This window comes from Lytechinus pictus, chromosome 8 (genome assembly GCF_037042905.1).
Source record: "Lytechinus pictus isolate F3 Inbred chromosome 8, Lp3.0, whole genome shotgun sequence".
Taxonomy (NCBI): domain Eukaryota; kingdom Metazoa; phylum Echinodermata; class Echinoidea; order Temnopleuroida; family Toxopneustidae; genus Lytechinus; species Lytechinus pictus.
In genome coordinates this window covers 21,914,854-21,932,660 of record NC_087252.1, presented here as the reverse complement: position 1 = coordinate 21,932,660, position 17,807 = coordinate 21,914,854, and the positions used below count along the sequence as shown (strand labels likewise).

The following is a 17,807-nucleotide window of genomic DNA, read 5'->3' as shown; positions in this document are numbered from 1 at the left end:
TGATTTCTAGACGACGGCGATGATGATACAGATTATTAACATTGTTGTTGATGTCGTTGTCAGTGGTTGGTGTGGAAGCCGTTGCTGATGATGCTGATAGTGAAGGTGACCCTGATGACGATAATGTTCGTGGTAATAGTGATGATGATAAGGATGATGATGATGATGGGGATGAGGATGATGATGATGGTGATGATGATAGTGATTGATGATGATGATGATGATTTTGATGATGAAGAGTGGTGATGATGGTGATGATGATGAGGATGGGGATGGTGATGATTATGTTGGTGGTGATGATGATGATTGATGAAGATGATGATTGATGACAATGATGTTGGTTATGATGATGATGATAATGGTAATGATAATGATGATGATGATTGTGATGTTGATGATGGTGATGATAATGTTAGTGGTAATGATGTTGATAATGATAGTAATGGTGATTACGATGAGGATGATGGTAGTGATGGTAATAACGACGATTAGAATGATAATGGTGATGATGAGGAGGATGAGTGCGATGATGTTGATCATGATGGTGATGTTATTGATGGCGGTGAATAATGGTTATGTTATTGTTCCGTTTATAGTGCTGATTTAACCATCAAGGCCCCTATTATTATAATAAACGTAGAAGATTTGGAAGAATGGGATAGGGTATATGTATGAAGTCAATATAGGCTTGTTAAATTTCAAGCAATGACGGTCGCAATCAAGACAAAAAAAATTACTGAACTTCAAGAAGTTGCGGATATACGGCCCAAGCATGGGCTATGTCCTATGTCCAAATGCTAAACGGGTTAGAAACGCCTCTTCAATTACATTAGAATTTCATTTTCAAAAGGCCAAAAAATGTATCGCATAGATCTTCGCGCTATCGCTCGCGTACAATCATAAAAAATTATGTTCACAATTCTTCACATCATGAGAAGACCGGGAAATTTTGGCTTTATACCCGCCCCCCCCCCCTCCTCTCTCTTAGCCAAGGACCCCTACTACGCACCTGTTACTCTCTACTAACTGAGCCAACACACCTATTATGCTACATTATCACGGCACTACGTTATCTACACAGTGGCGTAACAGGCGGGGGCGGGGGGCAGGCTGCCTCCCCCCTGGCGGGTTTCTCCGCCAGAAAAATAAACGGGAAAAAGAAAGAAAGAAAGAAAGAAAAAAGAAGGAAAAGGGAAAGGAAAAAAAGGGGGGAAATATAAAAAAACATAAAGAGGGAAAGCGGAAGGAAAGCGGGAAAAAGAAGTAATGAAGAACATGTAAGACGCACCATTCCGAAATACTAATACTATATTAATAAGAAAGGGAAATAAAATAATAGTAAACAAAAGCGGGAAATGAAGGTAAAATGGAATGAGCATAAAGCTCAATTTGAAAACGAAGAAAAGGGACTTCTAAAAAAAAAAGAGAAGCTAAAACACGAACGCGCTGCCGAGGATTGGAAATAAAGAACGGGAAGAAAGATGGATGGTATGAATGCATATGAAGTATATTACAAGCTTGCTAAGTTTTATACAATAACGGGTGCAATCAAGACAAAATGGTTAGCCAAGGGTTAGACATATCCATCCAATGGTAGCTGCCCCAGACCCTATTTAGTAGGGGCTCTTCATCTGTTAATATTAAAGGGCTCTATGAAGTCAATTTACGTCAATTATTGAAGCACTGGCGTACAGGGGGGGGGGGAGCATGCATGGTTCCACAGCCATTGGGTGCCAAAAAACATGGAGACAACGAAATCACATGAATGGAAAACAATGAAATATGTTTGATTGAATATAATGAAAAATCTATCTCGTAATTCATGTAATTATAATTTCATTTCAAAAAGCCAAATTCCTTTTTCGCTCGCTAGCGACTTAAACAAATTATCCCGCATTTGCTGTGTTGTGCCCCTCAAAATATTTGGTTTATTACGCAACTGCGTTGAATTAATGTCTTGTGTAAAAACTGAACCCGTAATTTGATTAAAAATAGCAGCCATCTGTAAGGTTTTAAATGGTTTTAGAATCAAGGGTTTCCGGGGTCTCTGCCCCCGGACCCCACCCGAATAGCAGTGGCATAGAGATGGAAAAGTTTGTGCTATGGCCCCCAATAGTTCTACATCCAAGAACAAAAAGGAAAAGGAGGACAGAAAAGCAAAGGGAAAGTGTAAGATATTGTGTTATTTTCTGAATATCATGTCAAAATCTTTCTCAAAGTTAGATTCTCATGAAAAGGTGATTTTTTCGCCCGCTTCGCTCGCTCAGGACTTATATAAAGTAACTTGTTGCCACACGTGCCATACAGTGCCCCTCTTTTTTTTTTTACTCACTCTTATGCCACTGCTGCATGGAGCTTTGCTCTAATGCTCGCGAACAATAAACAAAATCAAATTCACAGTGGCGTACATAAATACAGAAAAGGAAAGAGAGAAAAGTAAGACATCATATCATTTTCTGAATATTATGTAAAAATATATCCCAAATTTGATTTTTAAAATAAAAATATCGAGATTTTTGCTCGCTCGCTTCGCTCGCAGCTTCATATATATATATATATATATATATATATACATCATATCTTCCCCCTAAACATGCCACTGCATGTTCACGACCGGGATTTTTTTTGCTCTTGCTCCCCCCCCCCCCTTGCAACCGACCCCTGTTATGCCCCTGACCAATTGAAATCATTGTTCTATAAGTTATACAGGTAATTGTTCATTTTCTATGACATGATTTGAACGCATAAATCAATTCAAACTCAGGGTCTTCGTTTTTAATTGAGACACTCTAATCGTGGGCTAATAATATTACTTTTTAACAAATCTATGCCTCGACGAAATCAAGATGAAGATCAATCAATTTTAAACGGAAATACTAAGTCGTTCTGAAAACATCAATAGTAAAAGTTTACCTCTTTCCCCTCAATCTTTAAAGGACGCACCACTATTGAAAGATTAGAAGTCTTAGAGATCTTTTATTGAATGTAAAAGAGATGATTCAGAATTAAGACTTATTCAGTTGGGTGATATTGATTATATTCTTTACGATTTGAAGTTTGTTTTCTTTGGTACCACGGAAAATATCAAGAGACTATTCTCAACCTTCATGTATGATACACTTAGCATACTTGAAGATTAGTGTTGCCAATCTAAAATGAGGTTGTCCTCGTTTTTTACCAAACGAAATAATTTCCTTATAAATCATTAAAAATCGATCTCTTTTTCAAAAAGTAGAAACCAACGGTCAACGAAATACTTTATTTCTTTTTATTTCCCCTATTCATGGGGAAATCGATTTTTCGCTTGGCAAAAGAACACGCTACGGGGACGGTAACACAAAGATTTGTGATCAATTTCAAATAGCAAAAAAACGATGTTCATAGCTTGATAATCATCATAATGTGTATGTTGATCATTATGCTATTTCGACCGTTTTCTCGTTTCAGCGTTGTCAATTTTTCTTTAATTTATTGTAAATATTTGTGTAAACGGTGCCCGAAACAAATTGTATTGAATTTGTCAAGATTCCTTTTCGGTTCTAAAATTGCATTAAATGATTCCTGTCATCCCCCATCTCTCTCTCTCTCGCCCTCTCTTCCTCTCATTCTCCTCCCCCACTCTTTTTTTTCTATCTCTTCAAAATTTGCAAATGTGGGTTCATCTCTCTTTGTCATCTAATCGATAGATTTAGTTTTACTAAATGTTCAATAAGTGCTTTAAATTAAATTAATTTTTTAATCATGACGGTACTAAATGCACTTAGTTGAAATTTAATGCAAAACCTTTATAAGTTGAGAAAAAAATAATATTGCGTGTCACGCGAATGGGGCGTATAATAGGCGTGACTGCAAATATACATATATTTAGTGATGGGTTAAATAGAGTTGTTCAGCAATTGGGAAATTAGATCAGACCAACTTGGCCAAAGACCCTGAGAGTATCTTTCAATGCTCTTCAGAAGAGAGATTCTTTAAACCAGGAAGTGTACTTGTCCGATCACAGAGCCAATAATCGACCATGTACGCTGAAGGCAATACAACTGAATTACTTCAAGAACATACAGAAATAGCAGGTACAGAACTTACAGAAGTAGGTACAGAGCCTGATAGAAATCGATGGATCCCGTTGTTACTCCTGGTTTTCGTGTTCATTATGATTGCGATCAATGGTATCTGCCTGGCCGCCTTTGCCGTCGAGAAACAGCTGCGTGGCTACAACAACTACTTCATCATAAACCTTACGATTTCGGACTTTATCTTCGGGATTTTTCTCGTCATTACATGCTTACACATGTACCTTGGGCGTCTTCCCTTTCCCTTTCCGGTTAGGTGCAAGGTGTTCTACGGTGTCAGCAACAGCATCCAATTCGTATCTAACCTGATCATCGTCACCATCTGCGTTGACAGACACCGGGCAACCTATAATCCCATCGGACATTTCACAAGACGAAGAAAGCGAACGGCGCTCTACACCAACATCTGCGTGTGGATCGTTTCTTTTGTTTTCTGGTTTTCATACTCGACGGTTCCTGACTATATTCTGCAGTTTCGGCTTGGTTCAGAGTGTTTTCACTGGTATTCTGTGTTTCCAATCGCCCAATTGTCGACCGTACTGATCCGCTTCATCATCCCTTTCACCATAATGTTGATTCTCTACATACGGATCTTCATAAAGATTCGAGGGATCGCCAGTGGAAGGCACATCGACAAGGAGTTTACCGAAGATACCACAGTGTCAGATCATAGCCTACCGGAAGGTGATGTCAAGGAAAATAAACAGCGCCCTCAAGTAAAGACAATATCTGTAAGTAGCACACTTCTTTCTTCTCTGTTTCGTTTAGGTGTAGTCACGAGGGAACGCTCTCGGTATTGTCAAATGCCATTCCTGACAATGAGCAACCAAGAAATATTTTTCGAAAAGTGGTGAATCAAAACAATAGTTTTGCCCTGGACTCTGGACAAATGACATATTTGCAATTTCCCGTTACTTAGACGAACTGCTGTTCCGGTTCACCAAATGTCGTCAAAGGCCTCGCAGCTATTCATTGTCATTCGACGGACATTTTCAATACATTTATTGTGTTCTAATAAAATTCATTCTGCGTGGAGGTGAGAAAAATCGCATCTGTTACGTTAACCAACACAAAAGTTGTCTATAAAAAGATGAATTGTCTTGTTAGTTAAAAATCAGTTCCAATACATTCATATTATATACTTTTATGGATACGGAGACATAATATTGAAAAATGGGATAAAATGAGTAATAATAAAATATAGGATTTGTATAGCGCACGTATCCACCTAGCTAGGTGCTCAAGGCGCTCCTATATTACCCCGGCTAAGCTAGTCTACCGATTCTGGTGCGCACAGAGGAATTACTTCCTGCCGGTACCCATTTACCTCACCTGGGTCGAGTGCAGCACACTGTGGATAAATTTCTTGCTGAAGGAAAACACACCATGGCTAGGATTTGAACCCACGGCCCTCTGTTCGAAAGGCGAGAGTCAGAACCACTATACCACGACGCGCCCACAGAATTATTTTTACACATACTATTTTTTATTATTTTATAAAATGAGTAACGATAACGAAGAAAACTACGCAAGAGGCCATGTCTGCAAAGTTTGGGGGAGTAGATAATTGCCACTTTCATAGACTTATGAATGATTGGTCCACAAGTCACCATGATTAAAGTTAAGACAAAGTGGTTCATTGTGCTCTCACCAATCATGCGAAAGAAAGACATCACGATAACTCACTTTGATTTCTCAAGACAATGCCATCGGCGATAATAGCTAACACATTCTCATATTTTAGAATTGTTTAATTCTCTGTTGCGATTTATCTGGACGTATAACCCGCGAAATTATTTTTCCCACCGAGTTCTGGACCAACATATGAATATTCATGACTTGCGTCTTCGGATTGAGAGTACGCATGCGCGTGGACTTAGCATTCACGTTGCTCAGAATGAATTAGCATCGTCAAATTACCGGTACCCTTACTTAGTTACATAGGCCTTATAGGCTTAGATCTATATATATACATGTATATATCAAATTCTTAAACACTTAATAAACTAGCTGCCATTAATGGCAAGACATGTGATAGGGTAAGGCTAGCTTAGGCTAGCGCATTAACTTTACCTCAAATCAGGACCTGTCTAATTAATGCATAGTACTAATCAGTGTTGTAGTGCCTTGATGCTCGGCCTTGGCACTAAGGCTCCTTAATGCCTACTTTTTCAAAGCCTTGGCATTGAGAGGGCCTTGGCCTTGAGAATTTCGAGCCTTGAAATTTTAAGGCATTTTCAAGGCATTTTCAAGGCTTTTTCAAGGCATTTTGTATTTTGTACTTTCATTTGTTTTAAATAAGTAATTATAAATGTTTCAATTTTTTTATATATATTTAATAACACTAATGTTCAATACTTCCAATCACCAGTAACAGTAGCAGCAGCAGTAGTAAGTGTACTAGCAGTGTCATCAATTGTAATTGTCACCATTATCAAGAAATTCAAACAAAGAATACATCAGTTATGAAAAATAGCATTATGTATTGGTAATGTGTTGTAATCATAATAATGACAGTAAATAATAATGGTCATGATCAAGATAATAGTGCTTTGATGACAAGAAATTTTTTTACATCTGACTGCAATTTTGACAACAATTTTCATACTTTAAACATAGCTAACTCTAAAGAACGATAACAAGTTTGATTTCTATTCCATTAGGATTTTCCTTGTATTATTTTCTTTGGCCAACAAGAATGTTTTAAGTCTTAATGCTATTCTGAAAAGATTTGGTAAACTTGAACACAGTCTCCAATTTTGTCATATCCAAATGGGTTATGTCAATGGCATGATGAGCCAGAAACTTTGAGGGGCCAAGCATGGCATATAGAGCAAAATTTCTCTCTAAAAAAAAAGAAGAAAACGATTGAAGCGAGCGAGTGAACAAAATTTGTCCCCCTCTTTCTATAAGAAAAGCTAATTTTGCAATAGATTGTTTAAAAAATAATATCACATTTACTCCATCTTTTCCTTTCCCTTCCCCCCCTTGTCTAAGTTTATTCTTGGTGGTGGGACTTCTTCTTCTCTCTATCTCTCTTCTAAATTTTATATATGTTTTGGGTCAGATTGACAAAACAAAGGGGAAAAAATGTTTACTTCTTTTTAATCATATATCGTTCAACATGAATCTCATTTCTCTACAGTTTCAAGGAAATAAACAACGTATTTGTTTTTGTGTCATTATGGTTTCAAGAAATAATAATTAACAAAAAATAATTAAATAATTCATAATTATTAGTATTGTAAATAAGTATTAATAATTAATGATTAATTAACTGTTTAATAAAAGTGGTTGTAAGCAGAAAAAAATATGAAAACTGACAAGAGTCCTAAAAATGACTCATTTTCAGTTTAAGCATTTGAAAATTTTAGCTTGCGCTTTGTGCTCTCTTGCCCCCCCCCCTCCCCCCAAAAAAATGAAATATGCCCTTTTTAAAAAAGAAATACCTTCTTTAATAATAAAACATAATACATTTCAGGTTCGAAAATCACAGATTTTGAATCGTGCTTGCATCAATTATTGTTTAGTACAGTACTGCTAATGGTTACAAAAATGTATAGAATGTTGCTTTATGGTTGAAATATCACAATTTTTTGGCTCGCTTCCTGCACTCGCATCAATGATTATACTCGTTCTCTTCCCGTTCACAAAAAAAATGCTTAGAATGTCCAGTTTTCAGGTTGGAATATCACAAATTTTTGGCTCGCTTCCTGCACTCGCATCAATGATTATACTCGTTCTCTTCCCGTTCACAAAAAAATGCTTAGAATGTCCAGTTTTCAGGTTGGAATATCACAAATTTTTGAGCTCGCGCTTTGCGCTCGCATTATTTTAATTGGTGAGTTATGTATCTTATTTAAAATGCAGTAATTAACTGCTTAATTAACTGCTTCCTTTACTGGTCAGTATATAAAAACGATTAGCGAGTGCAAAGTTATTTTTAGTTAGATACACATCTTTTTCATGATTAAAAAACCAGCTCAGAATAAAATAATTTCCATGTCTTATTACACGACATGTCAAGAAGTTTGAACTGGTGATTCGCGCTGGCAACATCGCGCAAGGAAATTTCAACAATGATTAGCCCCATAATTGACCATAAATCAAGTTTTACAACTTCAGAATTGATTTTTTTTTCAAAACCGCTTGCTCGCTATGCTTTCTCGCTGAGAAGTAAAACCTAAAGCAAAATATCTATCTTATAATTAAAAATCACTTTAGAAAGCCTTTGCTCAACTTAATTTCTACAAAACACACAATTACTTCACGCAGTTCATAATCTCATTTTGAAAATACATGTATCTGTTTGCACAAATAAAACTCATTTTGATAAATGGGTGCCTTTTTGGCGTTGACCCCCCCCCCCCCTCCCCCCAATAATAATTTTCTGCTGCCTCTGTCCCAGGGAGTGGAGAAAAACATACGTTGAGAATGCCAGGATCAGATGACCGTGGTAATAATAATTATTGCAATGTAAATGGCCTATAGAAAAATTATGGGTTATGTGTACACAGGTAACTATATCATTATTTTAATATGTCTCTATCATGAAATTATTTTTGTTTTTAAATGTACAAAGGTTAGATTTTTTTCTCGCTCAGTCCCCTCGCTCACATACATTTTACCATGTGAGATGTCTGCCGCCTAAGTATTGTTAGTTCATTGTTCTGTATATCGTAAGTTTGAAATGCCTTGGCCTTGAGGTTTTCAGGCCTTGGCCTTGGGTTTCCATGCCTTGGCCTTGACCTTTGGTATTGAAGCCTTGGCCTTGGGTATTAAAGCCTTGGCCTTGGCCTTGGAGGTTTGAGCCTTGACTACAACACTGAATAGCCGACTAATGCCATGGTTAACTTCGAACTGGTTAATTCTGAACTTCACGTTTAATTAGGTTTAGACAAATATTAGCTTATTTGCCATGGTTTAATATGTCTAGTCCGTATACAAAACCAGTCCTAGATCTATAAAAATAATTATCTTATTTCTAGTCTAGTCTCTATAGCTAGACTCTGATCTACGCTGTATCAGCATGGAACCACTAGTGTACCAAGGGGGGGGGGAAGACTGTCCCTCTGACGAGTCACAACTGATTCAGGGGACGTGCCCCCTTTGAGAAGCCAAATTAATAATTTGTAATGTAAAAATGCAATGAAAAAGACGTTTTTTGAACGTGAAGATTTTTTTTTTTTTTTTTTTTTTGCTTGTCAATTTTGTTTTCAGCTAAGAAATTCATAATCCATAATCCATAAGTACACCAGTGCGTGCATGGAACGTATTCTAACGTCAGGCACAAATTAACGTCAGTGATCTTGATCCACGTCTTCACCCAAAATTAAGGATTTCGTAGCTGAAAAAAAATTAACAAGAAAAAAAAAGATTTTCACGTTCAAAAGAGGGGACATACGTCTTTTTTCGTTGCATTTTGACATTACAAATCATTCATTTGGCTTCTCAAGGGGGGGGGACACGTCCCCTGGATCAGTTATGACTCGTCAGGGGGGCAGTCTGCCCCCCCCCCCCCTTGGTACACTAGTTTGCTGATAGCGCGTAGATCAGAGTCTAGATCTAGAGACTAGACTAGAACTAAGATATATTTTTTTTAGATCTAGGACTTGTTCTGTATACGGACTTGACATATTAGACCATGGTAAATAAGCTAATATTGGTCCAAACCTAATCAAACGTAAAGTTCGGAATTAACCAGTTCGAAGTTAACCATGGCCTTAGTCGGCTATTCCTATTAGTATTAGGCATTAGACAGGTCTAGATTTGAGGTAAAGTTAATGCGCTAGCCTAAGCTAGCCCTACCCTAACACATGTCTTGCCATTAATGGCAGCTAGTTTGATAAGTGTTTAAGAATTGGATGTATATATAGATCTAAGCCTATAAGGCCTATGTAACTATGTAAGGGTACCGGTAATTTGACGATGCTAATTCATTCTGAGCAACGTGAATGCTTACGATCGGCACTGGTGGAGGCCAAGTCCACGCGCATGCGTACTCTCAATCCGAAGACGCAAGTCATGAATATTCATATGTCGGTCCAGAACTCAGTGGGAAAAATAATTTCGCTGCCCGGACTGTAGTAGGTGTCATACTTGTTGATTTCTTTCTTCATTCAAATATATATTTACTTGTTTTTTATCGTTTAATTTATTGAGTACTTGACTGAATATTTTGTTGAGGTGCTTCATGAATTTTATTCACTTACAACTGCCTTTTTGTTCCCTTGTCGGTTCGTTTTCTCTAGGGAGTTCAAAAAGCCGCAAATCGTGAGCCGGCCTCAGAGGTTCGAAGCGCCACCAAGACCCTACTCTTCATCGTCATGGCCTTCTTCATCACGTGGTTCCCAACGTCTCTTTTGGCGATTGTCGTCACTATCGATCGAACGCTCGGCTACCCGCGGCTACCCTACTGGGCTTTTTGGATAACTATTTGGCTCGTTTACGTGAACGGTCTACTCAATCCGATCTGTTACGTCATCTCCCAACCGCTCTTCAGGAAAACCGTATTTGGTTTGCTCTGCCGCCCTATCCGGTATTGTCGTTGCTAGGATAATTACCCCCACCCGCTTTACCACGATACAGACTCAGAAACACGATTTATTACAAAACGTAGTTTCAAAATCTAGTGTAGAATCTTTTGGACTGTTATTAATTAGACACACATTCTGTTAAGATAGAAGATGAATATGAACACAAAATTATAGTTTCACATCGTGTTCTATGGTGAATTAATGCCCAGACACTTTGGTTTGTTGTACGATGTTCAGACACACACACACATTTCTGGTAATCATTGAGGTATATGTTTTGTGACAAAAAAAAGAATTGGATTTATGTGGTAACATAAACCATAGATTAATATCCTTGTGCTCACTCTCACAGGCGCACAATGGCCCGTTTTCTGAAGGCAATCTTAACTTGTTGAACATGTCAAAATTATCTTTACATTGCATGTTTCTTACGTTTACAGAGGTCCTTTGTCTTTCCTTTATTCGCCATCCCCAGAGAGTTATAAATGGTTTGAATGTCAAATGTACTTATGGAATGAACCTGTAATGTTAGAGTTTGGTGTCACAATTGGCTATCCATAGTTAAACCACAAAATTAGATCAGAGTTCTAAAGTAAACACGAGATCAGAATATGGTTCCTAGTCTTTTTATCACTCCCTCACATGCATATAACAACGTTTCTTTCTTTATGTTATCATCACTATCGTCATCATTGTCGTCATCATCATCATCATTACCATTATCATAAAAAAGCATCGCCATCCTCGTGACATATATATGGTCTATTTTGCACGAAATTCATTCTGCAGCGTGGTCAAAGACAAAGGGTATTTGAGAGAGAGAAAACCTTGGGGTGCAATATCATTCAAATTGATAATGCAAGTATGTCATAACCTCTTTCTGTTTCCAGGGTAAGTTGTTACGAAAGCATAGTTGCGTTCTTACATGGCAAAAATGATTTTAGTTACCCAACACCTGATGTCATTGCCATACTTTGCCTTGCTTTGCTAAAAATAAATTATTCTTAGACAGTTAGATAGAGATACATGTACTTGGCTTTTCTCTTTTTGCATTCTCCTAGGAAAAGAGAAACATCTTTAAGGCGTGAATAGAAGCACTTTCTCGCGTAGGCCACCGTCTTTGTAAGAACAGTTGAAAAAACACTATACCTAATACATGTAGAAACAAAATATCTTTTTGTCAGAAGCGATGAATGAATTAATCAGGGACACGTCGATATCGCTGCTGTATAGATACGGGGGCATTGGGGCGCTGGCCCCCAAAGTTTTACGAACAAGAAAAGAAAAGATGAAAATCCGTATCTTATTTTTCGAAATAGACATGTAATGAAATACTCCGAAAATTTACTTTGCCCAATATTGATCGTCGGCCCGGCAACCGCTGTGTAGAGCCAGATCGACGAGGGTAGCAGCAACTCCCATCTTTTGGTCTGACGCGGCCGGGAAGGGGAATGAAATGGTGACGTGTGATAATATTTCAACGTTATCAATACCATGTCAACATTTATCAAAATTAAGAATTCCATTTTAAGAAGGCAAAGTTTTCACTTTCTCTCTTTATTTGTTCCTGATCGCTTAGAAAGCTTTCCTCAGACATACGCCATGCTGCGGTCCTAGTATTTGGCTCACTATGCCACTGTTCACTGCACTGTATCTTCTTCTGTTCTCAATGTTCTTATGATTTATGAACTATTGATTTATCCCATGTGATATCCTTTAAGATATCTATAGGCCTATATTATCGTGTCCTCAATACACGCAGGCATGTACAGTGTACCTTTATTAACCAACAGATCGATATAGTTACACAACCACTTATCTCCAACCGTGTTATACATTACGCTTCTACTCAATATCTTGCAAAAAATAGTACCTTTCGTCACGGAATCTTTTTATCCTAACTATCTATTGAAAAAGTGATATCCATATGAAAGGAATGATATTCCTTTCAAGGGAAACTGCCTCGTATATAAGTCAAAGCATTTTAGTATCGAAATACTACCTTGAGTGACGGTCAGCAAGAGCATGTAGCCATATTTGTATTGGGTTTGATAAGAATATAACAGTAGTAAGTTATCCTTCATGCAACGATTATAGTGCCACTAGTAAAATAAAAAAAATTAGAAACATAATTTCTAGCTCCGTAGTGAGAGTCATGTACGCGGACGGGAATACGACCGACGTTTTTCAGGAGCAACAAGAAACAGTAGCGACGGAAACGGATGATGAGAGACGTGGTCTCCACGCCCTGCTCCTACCGCTGCTCCTAGTGGCCCTCATCATCACGACCAATGGCCTCAGCCTGGCAGCATTTGCCGTCGAAAAACGACTCCGTGGCTACAACAACTACTTCATCATAAACCTTACAATCTCTGACTTTCTCTTTGGGTTTGTCATCATCGTGACATCCTTGCATACCTATTTTAGACGATTCCCATTCCCTGGTAACAACTCGTGCCGGATCTTCTACGGTGTCTTCAGCAGCGTCCAGTTTGTATCAAATCTGATCATCGTCACCATCTGCATCGATAGACACCGAGCAACCTACGATCCCATCGGGCATTTCACCACCAGGAGCAAGCGAAAGGCGATCTACGCGATCGGCCAGATAGTACCAGTATTTATTCGGTTCATCATCCCTTTCACAATCATGCTGATAATCTATGTGCGGATCTTCGTGAAGATCCAAAAGATAGCCGGTAGAAAGCACATCGGTGAAGTTTTTAATGGGGACACTTCATGGTCGCGGCAAAGCAAATCGGACGGTGGTAACGACGCTGGTGATTCCAAAGAAGGCCCCATTACTACCATAGAATCTGTGAGTATTCATTAATTCCATATCAAAGCCCGTAGCCGGGGGGTTGTTCCGGGGTTCGAGCGAGTCCCTTACTTGAAAAATTTCAAAAGCAAGAAAGATGTGGGGAGGAAAAGGGGAAGGAAATCGGCTGGAGAAAGCCTTCTCCCATACACTTTCTACACTGACTCGGGTCGTGGCCAAGGCCGGCAAAATTTGGCCTCGGGGCCGGCCTCAAGTACATCCCTGCAAAGGTCCGTCCATAATGAGGCAATTGATTGAATACAGAGAGCATTGAGTAGCCATTATTTGTCATAAAAGTTAATTCATGTAGAGGCGTTGCGTCTCAGTGGATAAGTGTCCTGACTTTGAACCTCAAGGGTTGGGGTGCGAATCCCCACTCGCGTCCTTTGGCAAGGTGTTTATCTACATGTTCCACTCTCCACCCAGGTGTAGTAAATTGGTAGGCCTTCATGGTAGGAAGAAATTCCGTGAATACTCGAGCGTCCGATCAGGGTAGCCGTGCATAAGCCGGGGTAAATAGTATGCAGCGCTTTGAAACATTTGTATAAAGCGCTATACAAATGTTACATATCATTACTATTGTAATTATTACACTCTTTATCCTAGTGATGCAAAAAATCAGTTACCACGTACACGTAAAAACCTATGTTGTAACGTCGCGTATGTAAGCTGACATCATTCAATCTTCAGGCGGTATGTAAATATGAAATTCATGACTTTTATTTTCATCTATGAATCTTTTCCCCATTAGGGTGGTCAGAAAGCAGTCAAGCGTGAATCAGCATCCGAGGTTCGCAGCGCCACAAAGACACTCCTCTTCATCGTCATCGCTTTCTTTATTACCTGGTTTCCAGTTTCTGTCATCTCCTTTATCTACTCGATTGAACCGACACTCATCTATCCACGGCTTCCTGACTGGGCGCATTTGGTACCCGGTTGGCTGGTCTACGTGAATAGCTTACTCAATCCGCTTTGCTACGTTGTCTCGCAGCCGCTGTTTCGGAAAACCGTATTCAGTTTGATCCGCCACCCTATCCGGTATTGCAGAGGGAAATAATCATCTGTTTTATTAGATTATGGCGGGTTTGGAATTTTTGCATTTGTAATTTGAAGTCTAATAATCAATTGACCGAATCTTTCGATTCTCAGTGTCCAAGCTCCTGATAAAGACCGGTAAGGTTCTAAACAGTAACAGCAAATTGGATTTAAAAATATACTTAATATGCAAACTCTCCTGTTTAAGAAATCTTTTGAAAAGTTTTATTCGGATCCAGTGGCGTACCTAGGATTTTCCACAGGGGGGGCAAAACCGTCCGCCCAAAAATTTGACAAGCAAAAAAAAAAAAAAAAAAATAAGGATTTCGTTCCAGAAAAAATTTGACAAGCAAAAAAAAAAAAAAAAAAAAAAAAAAAAAAAAGTCTTGAAGGAGTTCGTTCCATAAAAAAAATTGACAAGCAAAAAAAAAAAAAAAAAAGTCTTCAAGCTCGTCAGGGGGGGGCAAAAAAGGTTTTTCAAGCCCGTCAGGGGGGGCAAAGATACGTTTTGGCATGGGTTGTGACTCGTCAGGGGGGGGCAGAGTGCCCCCCCCTGCCCCCCCCCCGTAGGTACGCTAGTGTTCGGATCTAATTCTAGATATTGAAGTTCTTATTGTGAATAAATTTATTGCTAAATAAAAAATAAGTCATTACACCTCAGAATCACTGATCAATTAATTTTGTTGTTGATTTTAGAGGAAAGTAAAAATGAACTTGGTCTTTTATGTATTGGCATTAGTATGTCAAAAACACAAAAAACGTATAGGTAAAAGAAAAATATTAAAATTCTGATTATGAGATGGTATCTTTTTATATGGGTATATCTGTAATGTGGTAATTTGTTTCACCACTCCTATTGAGTTACAGCTACGAAATCAACGACAAAATGATTTTTCTCTTGTCTATGTATTACTTGTGAAAACTGCCCGTTGGTTTGTCGGGTATGAAATCATATAGACAACGGTACAGATTGAAAATGGTAAGTGTAATCAATCTCCCCCCCCCCCCCATTGTATGTTTTGAATAAAATTATATCTGTTGAGATCCATCTAAATTTTACTTTTTTTCATTAATATTTTAGTTCCAAGTGTATTAATTCAAATACTCTATTTTGTTATATATTTGGGGCTCACATGATTAATGTATCTTGTGTAATAACACGGCAATGCTTGGATAATGCATACATGTATATTGTATAGAGAGTATAGTATAAGTAGATTTTATGTTATATCTATGTTATGAAGTCATAACAAACTCTTATTATTAAGATCACATCACTCCCGCATAATCTGACATTATGAACGAACTTCACTCTATGTACTAAAAATAATAACCAGAATACCTTCAGTATGATATGTATAATTTTTTTGTTGTTGTTGATCATCTTGTTTTCATTATCTTTTTACACTTTATCATCAAATCCCCCGTCAATCTTTTTCTTCTCCTTGTCGATCCTTTCCTTAAAAAAAAATCTTTTTTTTCCTTTCTTCATTGCACCTCTCTTTTGACTTCGACTTCTGTATTCGTAGATAAAAGAATATATTGATTGTGACGGTATTTGGGCTGATTTTTAGACGACGACGGCGTTGATGATACAGATTATGAACATTGTTGTTAGTGTCGTTGTCAGTGCTTGGTGTGGAAGTCGTTGCTGATGATGATGATAGTGATGATGACCCTGATGACGAAAATGTTGGTGGTAATGGTGATAGTAATGGTGATGGTATTGGTGATGGTAGTGATGATGATAAGAATGATGATGGTGATGAGGATGATGAGGATGCTGATAGTGATGATGATGATGATGATAATATTGGTGGTAATGGTGACGGTAATAATGATGGTAATGGTGATAGCAGTGATGATAAGGAGGATGATGGTGATGGTGATAAAGATTATGATGATGATAGTGATGATGATGGTGATGATTATGATTGATGATGGTGACGATGATGATGATAACGTTGGTGGTAATGGTGATAATGATGGTAATGGCGATGGTGATGGTGATGATGATGATAATGTTAGTGGTAATGATGATGTTGATAGTGATGATGATGATGATGCTGATAGTGATGATGATGATGATGATGATGATGATAATGTTGGTGGTAATGGTGATTGTGATAATGACGACGATGATGATGATAGTGATGTTGATGATGGTGATGATGATGGTGATGATAATGTTAGTGGTAATGATGATGTTGATAATGATAGTAATGGTGATTAGGATGAGGATGATGGTAGTGATGGTAATAACGACGATTATAATGATAGTGGTGATGATGAGGAGGATGATTGCGATGGTGATGATCATGATGGTGATGTTATTGATGAAGGTGAATAATGGTTATGTTATTGTGGCGTTTATAGTGCTGATTTAACCATCAAGACCCCCCAAAAATACTGAATTTCAAGAAGTTGCGTACAATCATGAAAAATTATGTTCATAATTCTTCACATCATGATAAGACCAGGAAATTTTGTTTTTTTACCCCCCCCCCCCGTGGCCATCGACCCCTACTACTACGCAGTGGCGTAGCTACGGGGGGGGGGCACGTGCCCCCCTGAGATTTGGTGTGCCCCCCCAGGTGCCCCCCCCCCCACCCTGAAAAAAATTGGCAGAGCAAAAAAAAAGAAAACAAGGGAGAAAGAAGAAAAGAAAAACAGAGAAGAAGGAGAAAGAACAGAAAAAAGAAAAGGAAAATAAGAGGAGGAAGAGGAGTGAATGAAATAATGTACGTGAGGGGAAGACTTGCACAAAAAAAATATTTCATGTTACTATATAAATTTTTTGCTCGCGCTTCGCGCTCCCATTATTGAAATATATACCGTCTTCGTGGGTAACTATAAGCAGTCCTTAACAAGTCCCTTTTCGATAATGCTAGAACAATTAATATAAATTTCTGCTCGCGCTTGGCGTTCGCAGTTATCATCTAGTTACATACGAATCTTGTTGAGGATCATACATAACATTGCCCAGAATATCACATTTTCAGGACAAAATACATGAAAGTAAAAAAAAATCGCTCGCGCTCGCGCTTTTTATAAGGCTTATGAGATTATTTCATGTTTATGTTGTTTTATAAGAATAAAACTAAGAAGTGACTGATCGGGGAAAATATAGGTGAGCTACCAAGCTACAGCTGGGGTAATAATATCCAAGTCCTTTGGAAGCGCATAGAGACATTATTCATAATCGTGATATGCGCTATACAAGAACTGTTTATTATTAGGTGAAGATAATTTCGGGCCCCGTCCCCTATTGGCGATAGTCGGATCCGCCCTTGTGACACATACACACACACACCGGAAAAATTGTGCCCCCCCCCCCTGAAAAAG

At 38.2% G+C, this 17,807-nt stretch overlaps 1 protein-coding gene across 2 annotated transcripts; it reads left to right on the top strand.

Annotated features, from left to right (window-relative positions):
- The first annotated feature begins 3,906 nt into the window (after positions 1 to 3,906).
- LOC135154935 (5-hydroxytryptamine receptor 1F-like) lies at positions 3,907 to 14,761 on the top strand. Of its 2 annotated transcripts, none has more exons than XM_064103179.1 (3): positions 3,907 to 4,804; positions 10,325 to 13,427; positions 14,179 to 14,761. In XM_064103179.1, exons 2-3 carry the CDS (start codon positions 12,765 to 12,767, stop codon positions 14,482 to 14,484), a joined length of 969 nt encoding a protein of 322 aa, XP_063959249.1. In that variant the 5' UTR covers positions 3,907 to 4,804; positions 10,325 to 12,764; the 3' UTR covers positions 14,485 to 14,761. Both variants share the same exon structure in this region; 1 of them encodes a protein (XP_063959249.1).
- Positions 14,762 to 17,807: the final 3,046 nt, after the last annotated feature.

Coding starts and splice junctions, on each gene's coding strand:
- LOC135154935 (XM_064103179.1), top strand. CDS start 12,765: ATGTACGCGGACGGGAATACGACCGACGTTTTTCAGGAGCAACAAGAA. Junction 13,428..14,178: donor CCATTACTACCATAGAATCT/GTGAGTATTCAT, acceptor TTTCCCCATTAG/GGTGGTCAGAAAGCAGTCAA.